A 20,329-nucleotide genomic window follows, 5' to 3' on the forward strand; every position below is an offset into this window, starting at 1 on the left:
CCCCAGGGAGAGAAAAGCTTAGACCTGCATTCCTGGATGGAGGGGTTAGAGGCGCCTGAGAGGTGGGAAAAATGCTCTGAAGTGAAGGCGAAGGCGGGGTGGATAGGGGAGGCCTGGCTGGAATCCTCCCAGAGCTGTCCCTGATTCGAGGGTGGGCGCTGGGGGGAGGGGGGTCAGAGGCAAGCTTTATCAGGGAAGAAACACATCTGCCATTTGGAGGAAAACCAGAGAGGTTGTTTTTGTTGAAGGAGTTTGTGGGAAGTCGAAGCTCCCAGCAGCAGCAGCGGAGCAGGACACTTTCTGCAGCAGAGATCTCCAGGGCGAGCAGATGTAAGCATCCATGGGCCCACTTCACATCAGGAGCGACATCTCCCGGGCCTGACATCCAAACATTCGACGTCACCTTACGTCAGGACACCATTGCCCCGCCAAAGGACCCCATTACGCGAAGAGCGAAAGCTTTCAGAACTGGGGGAGCCAAGCAAGCAAAGATCAATTCACATCTGGAGCGACAGCCCCAGACTTGGCTCCTCAAAGCACTCAAAGACTCTTTGCACCAAGAGTGACATCTGAGCAACGTGGGCATCCAAGGTCCCCATCACATCAAGAGCAACGTCTTCCAGAACTGAAGAGCGACATCCCCCAGGCTTATCTGATCCAAACACCCTCAGGCAGGAGGGACATCTTGCACATTTGGACGATCCAAACACCAAACTACCCTTCAGACTAAGAGTGGCAAGGGGCAAGCCTCAGATACAAACGCCCATCGCCCCCATCTTACCAGCAGCAATCGTTCCCAGCCGCAACAACCCACACTTGGCCTACACGTGCCCAGCAAGACCCCAAGGTCCCACTTCCGGTCCAGGCGCAATCGCTCTTATGTCGGACACAATGGAGCGGGAGAGCGGCGTGGACGCTGGCTCGGCCCGCCGTGATTCGGTGCTGCTGGAGGACGCCGCCATGGTCCTCTCGCCAGTGCCCCCTCCATACTGCGCCGAGCCCGGGCCCCTGGAGCTGCGCGAGTCCCTGGACTGCTGGGCCTGCGCCGTCCTCATCACCGCCCAGAACCTGCTCATCGGCCTCATCAATATCATCCTGGTGGGCCTGGTCTTTGGGGCTGTCCTGATGCCGGCGGCAACCATGCTGTTTTTCGGCTTCCTCTGCCATAGCAAGGTATGTACTTCCGCTACAGCAATTTATTTATTTATTTATTAGTATTTTTAAAGCGCTCACACAGCCCGGGGGCATCGAGGCGCTGTTACAGGAATATGGGCCTCATTACAAGTCCGGCGGTAACCTGCCATTTTTTCCAGCTCGGTTACCGCCGGACTCGTATTAACATTTCGCCTCCGTGATTCCCGGAATTACCGGGGCATTACGACCCAGGTGTCCCGGAAATTCCAGAGGCGGAATTCGGTAAATCCCTGAGTTTCCACGTGTTAAACCCGCCAGGTCAGACCTGCCGGGAATGACACCTACGCCTGCAGGACTCGAAATCACCCGGTATGGAAACAATGGTGGCGGCGGGTTTATCGCCACCGTTATTTCCATACCGGGTGACTCGCAATGAGGCCCTATGTCTTAGTTGCGTATTTATAACGCCCTTAATAAACCAGAGGTTTCTAAGCGCAGACCAAGGCATCGAACCTGTGTTGCTTTGTGTTGTCTTGTATCCAAGGCAAGCAAGTTGCAGCTGAGCTATCCTCCCGGGAGCTATCTCCCACCCAGGCTCGTCCACCCAACATCTCTGGCCCAAGATGCCACCAACACATACCCAGTGTCGCCATCACGCTAAAAGACCCTGTCACCATGTGTGTGACCCTTCCCCCGCTCTAATCTTCAGCGGTCATCCACTCCCACCACACTGCCTTGTCTCTCCCCCTCCTTTGATTTTCTCGCATGCTTCCTGCACACAAGAGCTTAGAAGTAGACGAATAACAGTACAAGTTGCTATATATATAGGCCAAATAAATGCATAATCACAAAAAAACATTTTCACACAAAGCCTAAGCAAAGAATTCACACGCCATCACCTATCACCCCCTCATGCCTTCCCTTAACTGTGTATTTACTGTATTCTCTGGGCATAATCTTTCTACTTGTAATGTCATTACCATACCTTTGTCTGTTGTATGATCTGTTCTGTGTAACAACTGTAACTTCTTTTTTCTCTAAAGAAAGCGCCCAGATGCCTTGGTACTTGGCGCGCTATATAAGCTTCAAAATAAATAAATAAATACATTAATTTATTAACATTTCGATAAGTGTCTATGCAACGATACATGTGCGTGCATCCGTATTTGAGTATGCAACAATATTTGTGCACACCTTGATACTAAATTGATACGTGTAAACGCAAAAGTGCCTTTGCACACACCGAGCTGGTAACTGTGCCAGTACTTGTAAACTCATCAATAATTGTCCATGTGTCAATACTTGTGTAAACGATACTTGGAGACACATTGATACTTGTTAATTAATCAATTAATCAATACTGGTGTCTGACTCTTTAACACATCAGTACTATTTATTTATTTATTTTTATTTATTTGGATTTGTATAGCGCACATCTGCCCGGGGGCATCGTGGCGCTGAAAGTAGTCTTGCTTGTTACATAACATAAATAGTGCATAGATTACAGCAGGGCATAACATAGGTCCATACAGTTGTCATATACAGTAGAAGAGGAGGAGGGTGGAGCGGGTTAGTTGAAGAAAGTGGTTTTGAGTAGTCTGCGGAAAGCATGGTATGAATTTTCATTCCTTAGTGTGCCGGAGAGTGCGTTCCAGTTTTTAGGTGCTAGGTGTTGGAGGCTGGACCCTCCGGCTTTACTTCTTTTGAATGTGGGTACATAGGTCTGGTTAGTCAGGTGCGACCTGGTGGGTCTAGTGGATGTATTGAGGGGGATTCTTTCTATACTAGTGGGTACTATTGAGGATGATTCTTTCTATACTATAGGGTACTAGTGAACCCATCTTTACTCATGATGAGTGGGACTCTGATACTTGTGCATGCATGTATACTTGTGCAGACAATTCTTGTGCCCTCATCAATACGTTGACTGAATTGATACTTGTATACTCCTAAATTCTTGCACACGCATGAGTACTTGTGAACACAAGAAGTGTGAATGCACCAATACTTTTCCCAGACTTCAGTAGTATAGCTAGGGATGCTGGCACGCACATTGATACTGGTGAATGAATTGATACTTGTGAATATTGGAGTACTCAAAACATCAGTAATTGTTTACACATCAATACTACATGGTTGAAATAAAGATTTGATAAGCAGGAGTTAAGAGCAGCTGCTTGGTATCAGGCATCAGACAGTGCGCAGGAGCTACCGCTGTAGAACCTGAAGCTACTACGCAATGCGCCACAAATCCATCTTCCATATGAGATGCAACTATAGGCCCGGTTCATGGAATAGTGTGCAGAGATCCTTCAAAGCCAGCTTGCCGAGAACGACTCAGCACGAGCTTGTGCACAGGTTTTTCTGCAGGCTCTGCATATTCATGGACTTGTTCGTGCAAAGTAACCATATACGCAAGTCGCGGCTGGAATGCCCATGACACGCCCCCACGCAAAGCAAAGACGGGCAGAAACAGCTGCCTTTGCTTGCTCCCCGGGTGTGAATACATGCACCCTTAAAACAGTGCGTGGGGTCCCCTGCCAGGATTCCTAAATTTTGGGGATCCTGCGCGGGGCTCCCCCGTAACTGTTACCGGCACCCAGACAACATGCGTATGATTTATCGTAACTGGGGTAAAGCTTGGAAAAGCTGCGTGCGAGCCCCCGTAAACTGTTCCTGCACCCTGCTACACTGCGTACACGCAACCTAAAGTTAGATCGGAACCCTGTTTGCATGCACGCACCCCTAAATCCGACACCCGATCATACCTCTATGCATTGAATCATATGTTAATGTTAAAGATCATTTATACCACGCACTATCACCACCAAAGTTGTCCCCTGGCGCTCTGGTGGATCTGAAAATGATGGAGTGTGGAGGGGGTTAGTAGGGCTCAGCAGGGAGAGTCAGAGCGGGAGTTGTGATGTCCTGTTAACATCTTCAATTCGGTCTGCACCGTTCGCTGAGCCTGGGTTGCAATTTACGGCTCGGTAGATTCCCACGTGCTGTTGTGCAAGACTATGTTTGTTTTGTTGTTGCAGTGTAGTGTAGTGCATGCAGATTGCTGTGCAGGGAAGGGGTTGTGTTTGTTTAGTGTATACGAGGTGTAAGTGGAACTTGAGGTTTTAAGGTTGGGTTAGTGGGGCTTTTCTTACCTCGTTGGTTTGGACATCTGTGCTCAGCGTCTCGGTCTGTGCTGTGCATTTGTAGCGGTTCATTAGCTGGGTTCTGCGCATGTTGGCGGATTTCCTCTCCAACTATCTAGCAATCTATGGTCATGAGGTGGTGAAGGCCACCCCCATCCCTGGGTGGAGATGGGTATGGTTGAAGGATTTGCTCTTAGGTTGCCAAGGTTTTGCCTACCCTTGCCCGCCCCTATCCCTTGGTGCAGGGTCCCCACCTCTGAGGAAGGCGCTTTAGGGCCTCTAGGGATGCCAGTTAATGGGGTAATGCTCCTCCCTATGCATGAATGGTGCGCGTCCCTGGGTGATGTCTAGAGTGAGGATATTGTTTGGGGTGGGTCTTTTTTCGGGTCCCTCCCTGGATTCTTCGTACCATGTGTCTCGTTCTGTACAATAGTTCTGTGGGCCGTCCCTCGTAACGCCCACTTTTTCCTGTGTTCCTCATTTTACGAGTTCCTCCGCTTCCCTGCCCTCTGCGGAAGCCACGCCCATGCTCTGCGTGGTGTCTCCTAGAAGGCAATCAGCCACTTGCAGAGACGTGCTGAGCCTGCGCAAAGTCCCTGCAAAGTACCAAAAAGTGCTGCGCAGTGGATTCCATGAATTCGAGAAACAGAATTTTGCATGCAGTTTGTCACACAAAGTCACCATTTACTGTACAAATAATTTCATGAATCAGGCCCTATAAATTTTGTCCATTAAATATGACCCATATGCTTGCTTTAATGTCTTCTCGATGTTCTCCAATGATCCTTTACACATATTCTCAAACACACAGAATTAATGTCACTTAGTGTGACTGGGTGAGGCGGTGGGACTGGGTACCATGCAGTTCTACATTGTGCTGTGCATAGCCTTTCTTTTCTTTTGAGTTTGTCAGATTCTAGCACTGGCACTAACCCCTGGCCTGGCATTACCCCCTGGCCTGGCACTACCGCTGGGCCATAATGCAACATCAAGACTCGATACTCGCAGGTTTTTAAGTGGGCCTGGGTGCCCTGATACCCTTGGGTCTGGCACGCATTACAAATAAATAAACAAACAAACATGGCAGAGCCCAAGCAATCTACAAAAAGGACCTGTGACGTGAATCTCCCGGGGCTTCCCCTAATGCCAACCCTTGCAGGCAGCGCTTCCACCACACATGCAGTGAAAGCACTGCCTGCAGGGGTTGGTGCCACAACTTAAGAAACAAAGGGAGAAGCGGGTGCAGCAAAATGAATGCTAGCATTGCGCTGGTCTCTCCCATGGACCTCTTACAAAGGCAGGACAAGAGGGGTCAGTGGGTGAGGCAGGGGTATTGCTAACATTATTTTTGCAGCGATCGCCTCACATGTTGTTTCTTAATCTGCTTCACCGACCCATGCAGGCAGCCCTTTCACGATTAGGGAATTATGACTGACTCCCTGCGTTAGTGTGCAGACATTAATATGCCTGAACGAATTAATACTGAAGCAAAAATCGATATTTGCACTTAATTTGCACGAATTGACACAAGTATATAAATTAATACTCGTGCACGAACCGACACTTGTGCTCGTAAACGTGACCAACCACGTGCATAATGTGCGCTCTCGGGTCAAGTGACGCCTCACTTGTGCACAAATCTTTACTTGCGTTGCACACAGCAAGCGCATGCGTATATAGTTCTGTTTGGGCAGGCACGCGGCGGCCGTTTACATTTCCCGGAAATGACCCGGGGAGCGCGCTTTCCATTCGTTGCACGCCCCATCCATCATCCTAAATAGATATCAACATTTCTGAAATTCGTGGAGCCTGCGCCCTGTCTGGCAGAGCAACGCTGGGCCTCAGAAAAGTGTTTGGACGGGGCCTGCAGCAGTCGGATCAGGGCCCGGCAAAGCCGCCCTTAACCAAACCCTAACAACTTAACGTCATGGCAGAGACTCAGCCTGTTACCTGGTTCCCCCCAGTGACGCAGCTCACAATGGCTAATCCCCTTCACTTCACTATCCTGAGTGGGTGTTTGGATTCTATAAGGAGGGGGCGGGGCCGGGGAGTATTATCCATTATAAATGAATGTCTTTATCAACTTGTCCAAAAGCTAGTTTGGACAATATGAAGCCTCCTGTCTTGAAATTGAACAGGACCGTTAAAAATCACATAGTGATTAAACCAAGAATAATGAAAAAAAATAGGACCGATAGTTTCACTCTCACGGACAGCAGTGCAGAGACATCATGGGCAGAGCGGAAGTGGGGCCTACTTCGCCCCTCATCCTCGGTGTCTGTGCAATTTTGGGGAACCGGGAGGTGGGGCCCCGGTGTAACATAAGACTGGTTCCTATGGGTGCCCCAGGGTTTTGTACGTCTAGGGTCACCTGCTCCAAGGTGGGGCCCGCAGTACATTTCACGTTGGGGAGAAGCATTCGTCGCCTCTCGACGCAGCCTCGAGTTCCTCCACCTGCATGGAGTTGGGTGTCGCAGTCTCCACGACCAGGCAGACGTGCTCGTCGGCTTCCTCCGTCTGTAGGCTCGGGTCGAAAAACGCCATGGTGTCATGCGCCGCTAAAGCCCCTCGGATATCGTCAAATGCCGCCTGTTCCAGAGGGCCCCACTGCCAGGTGGTGTCCTTCTTGGTGAGCGACCTCAGTGGCTCAGAGCGGGATGCGAGATTCCTGATGAAACGGCCGCAGTACGTGACCATCCCCAAGAAGCTCCTCACCTCCGCAACATTCTCAGGCGGGCGCGCCTCCTTAATGTCCCTCACTTTGCGGGGATCCGGGGACACCCCATCCGCCTTAAATACGAACCCAAAGAATTCGATCGTCGTCTTCAGGAATTCGCACTTGTCCTTGTGCAGGGTGAGGCCCAGCAAGCGTAGCCGTTCAAAGGTCTTGGACAGGCGTGACAGATGCTCCGTCTCCGATTTGGCGTACACCAAGACATCATCGCTGATATTAAGGACGCCATCAAGATCCGCCAGTGCACCCCTTATGATGTTTTGAAAAACCTCCGCTGCGGAGGACACCCCAAAGCTCAGTCTCTTGTATCGATAGAGACCCCGATGTGTGGTAAAGGTAGTAATATAGCGGGATTCTGGGTGCAAGACCACCTGATGATAACCCGATCTCAGGTCGAGCTTGGAGAAGAACCTCCCACCTTGCAGTTCCGCCATAATGTCATCGATGGTGGGGGTGAGGTGTCGCTCCCTCTTTATGGCCTTATTGGGGAGCCGCATGTCCACACAGATTCTCACGGCATCTGGCTGCTTGGGTTTGCGTGCGATGACGATGGGGGACACCCAGGGGGTGGGGCCTTCAACCTTTTCAATTATGTCCAGCCCCACGAGGTTGTTAAGTTCGCGATCTACCAGATCCCTGAGATGGAAAGGAACCCGTCGGTGCTTCAGCGCCACTGGTTGTATAGAATCGTCGATATGGAGCCGGACCGGCTCACCCACCAGCTGTCCAATGCCCTCAAACAGGGATCCATGTTTGGCCAGGAGGACCTGGATGTCATCTAAGTACACTGAGTAGGCGAACGTGACGATACCCAGTGCCTCCGCCGCGGCACAGCAGAGCAGGGTGTTGTCGCTCAGCGGTGTGACATAGAACCTAGCCCGTATGTGTGAGTCACCATACTGCACATCAGCCACGAACACACCGTCTAGAGGCAAAGGCCGGTCCCCGCCGAAGGCGAATATGCGTGCCTTCGGCGCAGCCAGCGCGGGCGGGGCCCGCATGGTCTTATAATGCTGGCGGGCCATTACATTTACGGATGCGCCCGTGTCCACTAGCATCGGCACAGAGTCTCCATTAACCAGCACGTTGCACCTGGGCTGTCTTTTGGAGCGGGACTTGAGCACGCTCACACTGGACACGAAAAACACGTTCTCCTCGTCCTCTTCCTCCTCCACCTCATCCTGAGGGGCCCCTTCGTCACCCTGGTCCACCTGGGCAACGTTGGAGGTCCTCTGGGGCCGGAAGAAGCCGGCTCGAACTGGTCCCCTCGGCACAATCTTGGGGGTGGCAGACCTGCACATTCTGGCGAAATGGTCAGGGCCTCCGCATCTGCCACACTTGACTCCCGTTGCAGGGAATTCCGCGGGGTGCGGGAGATCGTACCCACACTTCGGGCACGAGGCATTCGACCCCTGCGCGCGCTGGCTCTGAGTGTTCATGGGGCGCCTTAACCCGCGGCCTCTTCCGACCGCGCAGACCTCTTCCACCTTGGCTGGGCGAGCACCCGCTTCCATCCTGGTTGCCCGCAGTTCCGAGACCTCGTGGCACCTACCCAGTTCTAGGATGCGAGGGAGGGTGATGCCCGGCTCTCGCAGTATTTGGCGTCTCAGTTTCCCAGAGCTGCACCCCTGAATGAGTTGGTTCCGAATCATAACCTCAGGGTCGTTCCAGGCACAAGGTGCTGCCAATCGCCGCAGCCGCCCAAAGAACACATCCAGAGTCTCATCATCTTTTTGTCGAGCCGTTCCCATAAGAAAACGTTCATAGTCCGCATTGGCCATCGGCAGAAAATGATTGTGGAGTGCCTCCTTCGCCGCCGCAAACGATCCGTCCACCGGCTGCAGGGACATAAATACCTCCTGCACCGCAGGACCAGCAGAGTATAGGAGAGTGGCCAGCTTGCCGTCGTCCGTTGTCTCCATTGTGGCCCTGAAATACATCTCCAGCCTATCCATCCACATCTTCCACCTCTGTCCCAGGCCTGATGGAGCACCCGAGATATCAAACTCAGGCATTGGCTGTAGGGACCCCGGTGGTTTCGGCGGAGGAGCAGGCGGAGGTACAGGAGCCACAGCAGCAGCAGCAGCAGCCTGATCCATGGTGGAAAGCGCACAGGCACCCCAAAGGATTGAGAAGAAAGGGGCCGCAACTCACCACCAGCCGTGATCTTCGTGGAGGTGTCACTCCAGCCGGCATGCAGACAATGAGGTGTCCAAAAGTTGAGTAGAGGAAGAGACCCCTAGTGCAACAGCAGGCTTTCCATGGAGTCTCCGTGCCTCTGCTCGGTAATAACAGTGACAATGTCAAAATTTCCTTTTGGAACTGACGTGTGCTGTATTCAGCGATCATCCGCCGCTGAAATTTCCAATAATTGTGGCCTGGATGGCTCACCGACGCTTCGTTATGAAGCCGTGAGTCTCCGAGGCCTATTGATCAAAATGGCCGCCGGCCGCGTGCGTCGCTTCCTTCTCTGCGGTCGGAGTTCGTCGGAGCGTTCACATGCGATCATCTGCGCTCCCGACGAAACTCCCCGCCTGTCCCAGGAAGTGATCCGGGCCTCGCCGCCACTGTTGGCGGTCTCCGGTGATCCGCCTCCGTGAGCCCCCCACCCCCGTGATAGTAAGACACGGAGACAGTGATGTTGTCGGTGTGGGCTCCCCGGTGATCTGCCGTCACCAGGAACCGCCCCGTTTATTTAACAGCGCACGCGACGGAGTGAACGTCACTCCGTCGCGTGCGTACCCTTAAAGGGGCAACGCCACAACATCTATGGAAAGACGGGTGGCTTCCTATTATCCATTATGCATTCATTTCTTTACTCGTCCAAAAGATAGCTTGCATAATACTTGCCTCCATGTCTTTACTCGAATCTGAACCCCACCTCACGTTAGTGAGGGGGGATTATTCATTCTTTAGAACGCGTCTGGCCTGGTTTGACATTATCCCTGTGTTGCCAAATGGATGGAAGGCAGAGAGGCAACGTGACACACGCCCAGGGTCACGCATATATATGAGTGCGGAAGCTGGGATTGGAACCTGTTGTCGGGACCCATTCCACTTGTTTACCCAGCGGGCGACCCCAACCCGTCTGCCCGTTGCCTGCCTCCTAACCCCGTGCGCCGTGCGTGGCCTGCAGCACTCCCGGACACTCTACGGGCCACCTACTAATTCCATTTACCAAGTTCTCTTCATGCAAGGTTCAGAATGTGAAGAAAAAACAAGTGAGTGGCACAGCGCACCCGCATTGACCCCTGTGCCATCTCTGTCAGTGCCCCCACTCTCCCCCCAAGGAAAATCGCCACTTTCCGCTTCGCGCCATTATTATCCCTGAAACTATGCTGAGGAATGCCTCGAAGCGTTATCTTTTTCCAGTTGCTAAACCACCGGTCAGCTGCTGCGTGCGCACAGCCTGCGTGGCGCGCCCGGGGGGGGGGGGGGTCATGTTATTGTTTCCCTGCTGTTTGCCCCGGCGTCGTTTATCTCAGCTGCCGTGTCGAGGCAACACATTGTGTTCATCTCAGTTCTGGGCAGCATATGGCACGGGGGAAGGGCGAGACCCCGACATCACTTACACGCGCGCGCGCAAACACACACCCACACGCACGCACATACACACACACACCCAGCACTTAAAACGCTTTCCGTGTGAGAGAGGGGGCTTGAGGGGGCTAAACTCACTGACACACGGCCCGCACTTCAAGAGGGTATGTGTGGGTGGTCCCGGGGTTGGAGTGGAACACTGCCTGCACTTTAATTGCAGCCCAACACCCAACCCAACCCCCCCCCCCCCAGCCCCAACTAATAGGCACTGCAGTACCACACAGCAAAACCCTGGAAACAATGCTTTGGAAAATATATTACAGAACCCTGGTCATTTAGCAGCAATTTGCCCCACACTTTGACAACACAGGAAATCAAAGACAAGAGGGGAAACTGGCCAAGGACTTAGAACAGAGCCTAAAGAAGCGATACACAAAGCACTGGAGAGCAGAACAAGGACAGCACCCGGTAAACACTCACTAAATAGGGGCTGAGTGACAACAATCTGGAAACACAGTTCAACACAACCCAAACAAGTTGCTAGCGATCACATAACCCGCCCACCACGTGGCTTAGAAAACAAACGAGAGACCCTCCCGCCCGCATAACAAAGACATTCGAGCATTTCCCCATATGTTTGTGTAATAGGGGCGTCTGCATGAGTAAAACTGGACAAGAAGAGCTCTGCTTCAAACCATAATCAGCCGAGAGCGCAGCAAAATATGTGTATCAGAAAACAAAATGGATACAGAAAGGTGGGCTTCCGTAAAAAGCTGGACATCCAAATGATCACTTCTGAAGAGATTGCAACATGAATGTATCTCATTTATTTACTGGAAATATCTGTCTAACTTGCAGTGTCAATAATGTGCCTTGTACTATCTCACTGCAATCCTTTCTGTGTGAGGGGGGCCCAGGGGTGGAGGTGGAGCACTGCCTGCACTTCCGTCCTTCCTGTGTGAGAGGGGGGCCAGGGGTGGGGGTGGAGCACTGCCTGCACTTCCGTCCTTCCTGTGTGAGAGGGGGGCCAGGGGTGGGGTGGAGCACTACCTGCACTTCCGTCCTTTCTGTGTGAGGGGGGCCCAGGGGTGGAGGTGGAGCACTGCCTGCACTTCCGTCCTTCCTGTGTGAGAGGGGGGCCAGGGGTGGGGGTGGAGCACTGCCTGCACTTCCGTCCTTCCTGTGTGAGAGGGGGGCCAGGGGTGGGGGTGGAGCACTGCCTGCACTTCCGTCCTTCCTGTGTGAGAGGGGGCCCAGGGGTGGGGGTGGAGCACTGCCTGCATTTCAGCCCTTTCTGTGTGACGGGGTAAGGGGGTGGGGCTGGAGCACTGCCTGCACTTCAAGCCGCTTTTCTGTGAGAGTTGGGGTCCTGGGAATGGCGGTTACATGACATGCGCTCATCCCTTGCTGTGTGCAGGGGGAGGGTCCTGGGAATGGAGGTTACATGACATGATGCACTCATCCCTTGCTGTGTGCAGGGGGAGGGTCCTGGGAATGGAGGTTACATGACATGATGCACTCATCCCTTGCTGTGTGCAGGGGGAGGGTCCTGGGAATGGTGGTTACATGACATGCGCTCATCCCTTGCTGTGTGCAGGGGGAGGGTCCTGGGAATGGAGGTTACATGACATGATGCACTCATCCCTTGCTGTGTGCAGGGGGAGGGTCCTGGGAATGGAGGTTACATGACATGATGCACTCATCCCTTGCCGTGTGCAGGGGGAGGGTCCTGGGAATGGAGGTTACATGACATGATGCACTCATCCCTTGCCGTGTGCAGGAGGAGGGTCCTGGGAATGGAGGTTACATGACATGATGCACTCATCCCTTGCTGTGTGCAGGGGGAGGGTCCTGGGAATGGAGGTTACATGACATGATGCACTCATCCCTTGCTGTGTGCAGGGGGAGGGTCCTGGGAATGGAGGTTACATGACATGCGCTCATCCCTTGCTGTGTGCAGGGGGAGGGTCCTGGGAATGGAGGTTACATGACATGCGCTCATCCCTTGCTGTGTGCAGGGGGAGGGTCCTGGGAATGGAGGTTACATGACATGCGCTCATCCCTTGCTGTGTGCAGGGAGGTCCTTGGGTTGGGATACTACACATCATCTGTGTGGGACAGTGGGTGCTGGGAGTGAAGGCACACTACCTTTGTACTGACTGTGGGGGCCTAGGGATTTACACTAATGGTAGCCACGTAGTGTAAAACTGGGGACAGTAGTTGAGAAAAGAGTGGACTGGATTGGTTGGAGAGATGACACTCACTAGACCAAGCTCAAGCTTGTGCCAGCAGGGCCGGCCCTAGGATTTGCAGGGCCCTGCGTGGCAAAAGATGTGCGGGGGCCCCCTTATTTGCATCGCCTAAAATATTGTCACTAAATTAGTAATGAAAATCCCTGGGGATCAAATCAACTGTCAATATAACGTATTTGGCAATATCAGGAGTGGGGCTTATTCTGGAGTAGCGGACAAGGTGAGCTGAATCATTCGTAAAGACAAAATAAAGTACTGTGAAGAGGAAGAGCAAGACGAAGAGTAATGAAGATCACTGGTAAGATCACTGGTAAGTAATCGAGCATACCGAATGTGACTGCCCATTCCAAGGAAGTAAGGGCAGAGATTGGCCATCGGCCAGAAAGGGAAAGGGCCTTTGCTTCAGGATTGCCTTATGGTGCAATTGAAACAAAGACTATTTACCAGGAAGGTACTGAGGCAGTCAGAGGATGCAATTCTGCAGGTCCTCTAATGTTATACATAGGGCTCAAGCCCTAAAAAAAGTGGGGCGGGGCTCATTAAAATCAGCACAGGTCCAACAACCTCTCTTCCCACATCCATGGACCTGGTAAATCATCACAACCAATTTGCCCTCTGATCCTTGTCCATTCTCATTCCAACCTTTGGCTTTCAACAATACTCTGTTTTATGAAGAGGACTTGAAAAGTACACACATCATCATTAAAGTACTCTGGGAATATAGGACCCCTTATAGAAACATGGTAAACAAAAGCAGTACAACTGCCGCGTTATTTGTACCCTATCTTGAAGACTACAAATACCAGAATGCAATTCCACAAAATGATTTAAAAAAATGGCTTGTAAGCTGTCTTTCAAGACTGAGGGCCTGATTCACATGGCGTTTCTCAAGTGGGGTATCCCATTGAAAAAAAGCTTTGTGAATCAGGGCCTTAGACGCATAACAAAAGATAATGTCAAAGGGTAACTTGGATGCTTTTAATCGCTTGACACTTTAGCTGATGGAAATGAGTTGTGACATTCTACAAAAAAAATCCATTAAACACAAGAAAAGCAAACACGTTAAGACTAGCGAAATAGTGTACAGCTCTTTTTTGCTGACATATTTTAATTGTCTTCAAATAAGACAGATTTGGGAGCCAACCAGTTTTTCTGTACGTGCTTACACCACAAAATGCCCTGTGTGAGCCCTTGTCCAAAGGAAAGGTTCTTAAATGGACCATTACCTTAAACAAAGAGCGCAAAAAGTTCTAACTATGAGGCCCCACGGGTCTGATGGGCTGCTGGGGAGGTGGGTAGAGGGAGTGTTTGTCTCTAGAAAAGCATCACGTGGGTTTGGAAGCTGACAGCACGGCCTCGCTAAAACAGGCACAGAAAAGAGCGTTGTGCCAGGAAGAAGCCCAGCCCCCGTTAAAAGTCATTTGAATTAATTATTCTACCCAGGGCAGCAGATAGCTGCAGGGCCCTGTGGCGTTGCCCCGTAAGGGCTGCTTACGCGGCGGCGTGACGTTGCACGTCGCCGCGTGCGGCATAAATAAACGGGGCGTTCCCGGAACCACAGAGCGACCGGGGAGCCCGAACCTAACGGACGTGTGAGTCTGAGCTCTGTAAGGTTGGGGGCTCACGGGCACGCATGGGGGGCCAAGGACAGACCCCCAACAGTGGCGACGAGTGATGTCGGATGCCCGGGCCCGGCGGTGAAAGGCGTCCGAAATTTTTCTGAAACGATCGAAACGTTCACGGACGTTTCGTTTCATGCCGTGGCTGCGGAACACACACGCGGCTGGCGGCCATTTTGCAGACGAGGCCGCGGAACTTCTCGGATCTCCGGTTCGGACCGAGAAGGTGATCCGGGTCTAATTTTTGGATCTTGTGGGTGCTGAGGACATGATCCACACGCCCATGCCCATTTTGTGAATTTTCATTAAATTTTGGGATTGTTACGTCGAGTGTTAGCCAGGACAAGGGTTAAGATGGCAGGGCCTGCTTAGCCTAGTTCATCCACGTGGCTAAATTTTTGGGACCTCTACACAGCAGTGCTTTGCTGCAAGGTGGCGACAAGGCATTTCTTCACCCCCTTCATCATCAGGACACTCTTTTTGATCCTCTTCATCATCACAAGGTGGTGGCAGTTTCTGAGGCCTTTTGCATCTGTCAGCATGTCTTCCTTTCGCATGGTGGTGGTGGGAATCTGAGTTGCGGCCTCGGGTCTGGTAGTGGGGCGCCTGTGCGCTCAGTCCCATGTCCGACAGTGACCAGGACGGTGGCTCCGCGGATCCTGGGGAGGAATCTCAGGAAGAAGATCAGGCGGCCCAGCCGGCAGGTCTGCAACCGCTGCCACCGGGACATCACGGGCCTGCACCACAGGCACCACGAGGGGCACTGCCGGTCGGCCCCATCATGGCTCAGGCTAGAGCCCAGGCGGCCCTGCAACCAATACCAGAATTCGATCCTACGGGCCCTCCATCTAGTTTGGGGCCCCGATGGAGGAGGTGGGTGGCCCGCCTGGAAATGTACTTCAGGGCTGCTCGAGTGGATGATAATGACAGCATGGTAGCCACCATGCTGTATTCGGCGGGAGCCGCGGTTCAGGAGATCTTCGAGTCACTGACTCCGGTGGACCAGTCCTATGATGCGGCGAAAGCGGCTCTCCTTGCGCACTTCCTTCCACTTGCCAACGTGGATTTCGAGAGATTCGTGATGCTGTCGGCCAAGCAGAAGGATGATGAGACTTTGGACACGTTTTACGGCCGCCTACGCCGCCTCTCCCAAGGGTGCGCGTGGGGGGACGCGGAGGACATGATACGGACAATGCTGATCCAAGCATGCTCCTCCGGCAAACTGAGGAGACAGGTCCTCAGGGAGCCGGGAATCACTCTGCACCGTATACTAGAGCTGGGTCGATGTCACGAAGTGGCTGAGGCACGGGCGAGCAAGATGGAAGCAGGATCACGCTCGATCAAAGCCGAAGAGGTGTGCGCTGTGTGGCGGGGCGGCAGAGGAACGAGAAGGCCTGGCGGAGCCCCCCGAGACAGGGCAGGAAGGTCGGGGGAATCATGCCAGAAATGTGGCTATGACCTCCCCCACCCCACAGAGTGCCCAGCCGCAGGAAGAACATGTGGCCGATGTGGCCTGCCGGATCACTTCGCGAGAGTGTGCAAGTCGGTGCTACCTGTCATGGTACCCAGAGGTCCTGCCCGGGTCTGGAATCCGCGTCAAAACCGGCCATCCAACGTGGCCCAGGTGGATCAAGCGGAAGAGGAGGCTCAGGCAGAGGAGGCTGAAGCAGAGGAGGAGGAAAACATCTTCTTCGTCTCAAGCATGGGGGTACTAAAAGGCAAAAGCAGGAGGCAGCCAAGATGCATAGTGGAGGTGAACCGTTCGCCTGTCCCCGTGCTGGTCGACACAGGGGCATCGGTCAATGTCATGGCCAGGGGACATTATGACGCTCTTGACCCATTGCCGAACCTGGCTGCGCCAAGAGCTCGCATCTTCGCCTTCGGTGGACTCGAGCCCATACCGCTGGATGGTGCGTTCGTGGCGAAGGTGGAGCATGAAGGATCGAAGATCAGAGCACGATTCTATGTCACCCCCATAAGCAACAACACCCTGCTAAGCTGCGCGGCTGCAGAGGCACTCGGGATAGTGAGTTTTGCGTACTCGGTATACCTGGAAGACATCAATGACCTACTGGACAAGTACGCAGCCCTGTTCAATGGCATTGGGAGAATGACCGGTGATCCAGTCCGGCTACACATTGACGACTCAGTACAACCTATCGCCCTGAAACACCGGACAGTTCCCTTTCATCTGAGAGAGCAAGTCGATAAGGAACTGGACAACCTGGTGGCCTTGGACATCATCGAGAAGGTGGAAGGCCCAACACCGTGGGTGTCCCCCATTGTCGTGGCCAGGAAACCAAAACAGCGGACTCCGTTCGCATCTGCGTAGACATGAGGCTGCCCAACAAGGCCATAAAAAGGGAGCGACACCTGACCCCGACCATCGATGACATAATTGCTGAGGTACAGGGGGCCAGATTCTTCTCCAAACTCGACCTCAGAGCAGGGTACCATCAAGTTGTCCTCCATCCGGAGTCCCGGTACATAACGACATTCACCACACACCGGGGACTCTACAGGTACAAGAGGTTGAGTTTTGGGGTTTCGTCGGCTGCCGAAGTTTTTCAGAACATTATCCGGGGTGCACTTGCTGATCTTGAAGGGGTGCTCAACATCAGTGATGACATTTTGGTGTTTGCCAACACGGAGGTGATCCATCTGAAGCGCCTGGCCAAAACCTTCGAGAGACTGCAGTCATTGGGCCTCACCCTCCATAGGGACAAATGCGAATTCCTGCTCCCATCAATAGAATTCTTTGGGTTCATGTTCAAGGAGGGTGGGGTGTCACCCGACCCACGGAAGGTTCAGGACATTAAGAGTGCACAGCCCCCGGAATCCGTTTCGGAAGTGAGGAGTTTTCTGGGCATGGTGACCTACTGTGGTCGGTTTATCCAAAACCTGGCCTCGAGGTCTGAGCCGCTCAGAGCTCTCACCAAGAAAGATACTGCCTGGCACTGGGGTCCACTGGAACAGTCAGCGTTCGAGGACATCAAAGGCGCCCTAACGACGGAGGACACCATGGCGTTCTTCGACCCGGCGCTACCCTCGGAGATCGTGGTCGACGCCAGCCCGTTTGGCCTGGGGGCGGTCCTGACCCAGGTGGACCGCAAAGGTAACCTCCGGCCCGTTGCATACGCCAGTAAGGCGCTCTCGGAAACGGAGCAGCGGTACTCCCAGATCGAGAGGGAGGCCCTGGCGGTCTTGTGGGGATGCCGACACTTTCGCCTATATGTGCTAGGACGTCCGGTGACTGTGGTGACTGATCATAAACCCCTGCTCCCGATTCTGGCGGGCTCATCATCTAAGCCCCCGGCCAGAATTGAAAGGTGGATGCTTGCATTGCTTGAATACGGGGTCACGCTGGTATACCGGCCAGGGGCCAACAATGCAGCGGACTTCCTTTCCCGGCATCCCGGAGTGCGTGGGGGGGTGGCAGGAGACACCTGTGCAGAAGAAGCGGACAACCATGTCCGGATGGTGGTGGAGGGAGCAACACCAAACTCACTGCCCCTGTCGGAGCTGGAGGCCGCGGCGGCCGAGGATGGGTGCTTCCAGATACTGAAGCAGTCGATGCAGAGCGGGTCCTGGAAGCTCGTCTTGGAAGCTCTCGCAGGGCGGACCCATGAGGCGAAGACCGCCCTTGAACAGCTATGGAAGGTGAAAGATGAGCTGTCCTTCTCTGAGTCGGGGCTCCTGCTCCGGGGGGATCGCATAGTGGTCCCCCACTCCAAAGTGGGCGAGGTGATCGCTTTGGCCCATCATGGACATCAGGGTGCTGCCAAGACGAAGGCGAGGCTGCGGATGAAGGTCTGGTTCCCGGAGCTAGAGAAAAGGGTCGATGACTTTGTGGCGGCCTGTGTATGGTGCCAGGCAGCCTCCCCGGTGCAGAGGGAACCGGCCATCGAAGCAATGCCTCGGGGGACCAGGCCCTGGGAGGTCGTACATGCCGATTTTGGATCCACGTCCGTGGGCACCCATTTTCTGGCCATAGTCGATGAGTACTCCCGGTACCCCGAGGTGGAGTTCGTGGAATCGGTGGCATTCGAGCATGTGGTGGTCGGCGTGGAAAAGATCTTTGCAACCCATGGGTTTCCCCTGACGCTGTGCTCGGATAATGGGTCGCCATTTCAAAGCGAACGCTTCTCTGAGTTCCTGGCCAGCTGTGGAGTTCAACATCGAAAGATATCCCCGCTGTGGCCGAGGGCCAACGGCGATGCAGAAAGGCTGATGCGAACACTAAACAAGACATTTCGGATTGCGCAGGGACAAGGCCAGCCCCTCCAACGGGCCTTGTATCAATTCCTGCGAGTGTATCGCACCACCCCTCATGCCTCCACTGGTGTCGCTCCGGCGGAAGTGCTGTTCCGGCGATGCCCCCGGGTCTACTGCCGGAGGTACAGGAGAGAGAGCCTGGGGTTATCAACGATCAGCAGGTGGAGGCCGACCGACTGGCCAGGATCAGCCAAGAGAACGTGCGACGGGGCCTGCGGCCCCAGCGGCTGGAACCCAGGGATGAGGTGCTCATCCGGAACCGCCATCCTCACGGGAAGTTGTCACTGCCTTATGAACCAGCGCCCCTGGATGTGGTCGCTGTAAAGGGGTCAATGGTGACGGCCTCCGATGGGCGGACGGCTGTCACCCGCAACGTCAGCTTCTTCAAGAAGTTGGGGGACTCGAGAACTGAACCCCCTCTGGACCCTGGTGTCGCCGAGACCCCGGAGGAAGATGGACCCCCTCTCGGTGCCCCGGTCTCTCCGTGTCGGGAGGCTGCTGTTGATGGACTGCCAGTGCCGGAGGTGAGCGGGAGGTACCCCCAGAGGACTGGGCGAGGGAAACCCGCTTACCTCAGTCATTATGTGTTGGGACAGTTGGAGAGTCATCCGGGGTGAGGAGGCTGACATTAAAGAGGCATGGGTCCAGGACGGGCAAGTTGTTTGCTGTGTGATATGTTGTGTTTAACTAATAAAGTAATTGTGTGTCCTCCTGAAAAAGGAGGAGTGTGGCGTTGCCCCGTAAGGGCTGCGTACGCGGCGGCGTGACGTTGCACGTCGCCGCGTGCGGCATAAATAAACGGGGCGTTCCCGGAACCGCAGAGCGACCGGGGAGCCCGAACCTAACGGACGTGTGAGTCTGAGCTCTGTAAGGTTGGGGGCTCACGGGCACGCATGGGGGGCCAAGGACAGACCCCCAACAGGCCCCCAAGAGCGGGAGGCCCGGGGTGACAGCCCAGACAGCCCATGACTCAGGCCGGCTCTGTGTGCCAGCCAGGGTTACGTTAAAGCAGGGGTCTGCAACCTTTGGCTCTCCAAATGTTTTGGACTACAGCTCCCATCAACCCTATCCAGTAAGTCAATGGTGAGGGATAGTGGGAGCTTCAATCCAAAACATCTGGAGAGCCACATGTTGCAGACCCCTGCGTTAGAGGATAGGTTTGTAGGACACATTTTGAACATGCAGGGAAACGTTGGGTCAAACAGGCTGGGTTGGAGAGTCCTGGACGGGGTGAATGGGAGCTCAAAGTCGCACCCAGTGAGGCTGAGGGTGTGTTAGGGCTGGCGGGTGTGGGGAGGGGCATTTTCAGCATTATGAATTGTGGCTCCCTCACGCCTTACAGCTGGGAAAAACAGTCTGAGGCGCACATTTGGGGATTTCATTACAATGAAGTCAAACGACTGCAGGAAGGTGGTTAATAGCTGCAGGTTATCACCTGCCAGCAGGGAGCAGCAAAACCAATGAAAACCTATGAATCGTTTTTTGACAGCTGAGTGCTACCTGGAAGGGGGAGATAGCCTGAGGGTGGCAGTAAGGGCAGCCTATAACGTGGATGCTGTGCACGCTTAATTTCCCTAATTAAAAGAATATATTTCTGTGTCTCAAGACTGCCAGCAAGCGGCAGCTGCT

General features: G+C 53.7%; 1 protein-coding gene across 1 annotated transcript in view; it reads left to right on the forward strand.

Annotated features, from left to right (window-relative positions):
• The first annotated feature begins 202 nt into the window (after positions 1 to 202).
• Positions 203 to 20,329, forward strand: part of TMEM88 (transmembrane protein 88) — a 157,340-nt gene continuing 137,213 nt past the window's right edge. The window contains exon 1 of the mRNA XM_069646283.1: positions 203 to 1,173. Coding sequence (XP_069502384.1) covers positions 880 to 1,173 — 294 coding nt within the window. The 5' untranslated portion in view covers positions 203 to 879. The remainder of the gene's footprint in view (positions 1,174 to 20,329) is intronic.

Source organism: Ambystoma mexicanum, chromosome 1p (assembly GCF_040938575.1).
Source record: "Ambystoma mexicanum isolate Mex_15411 chromosome 1p, UKY_AmexF1_1, whole genome shotgun sequence".
Taxonomy (NCBI): Eukaryota; Metazoa; Chordata; class Amphibia; order Caudata; family Ambystomatidae; genus Ambystoma; species Ambystoma mexicanum.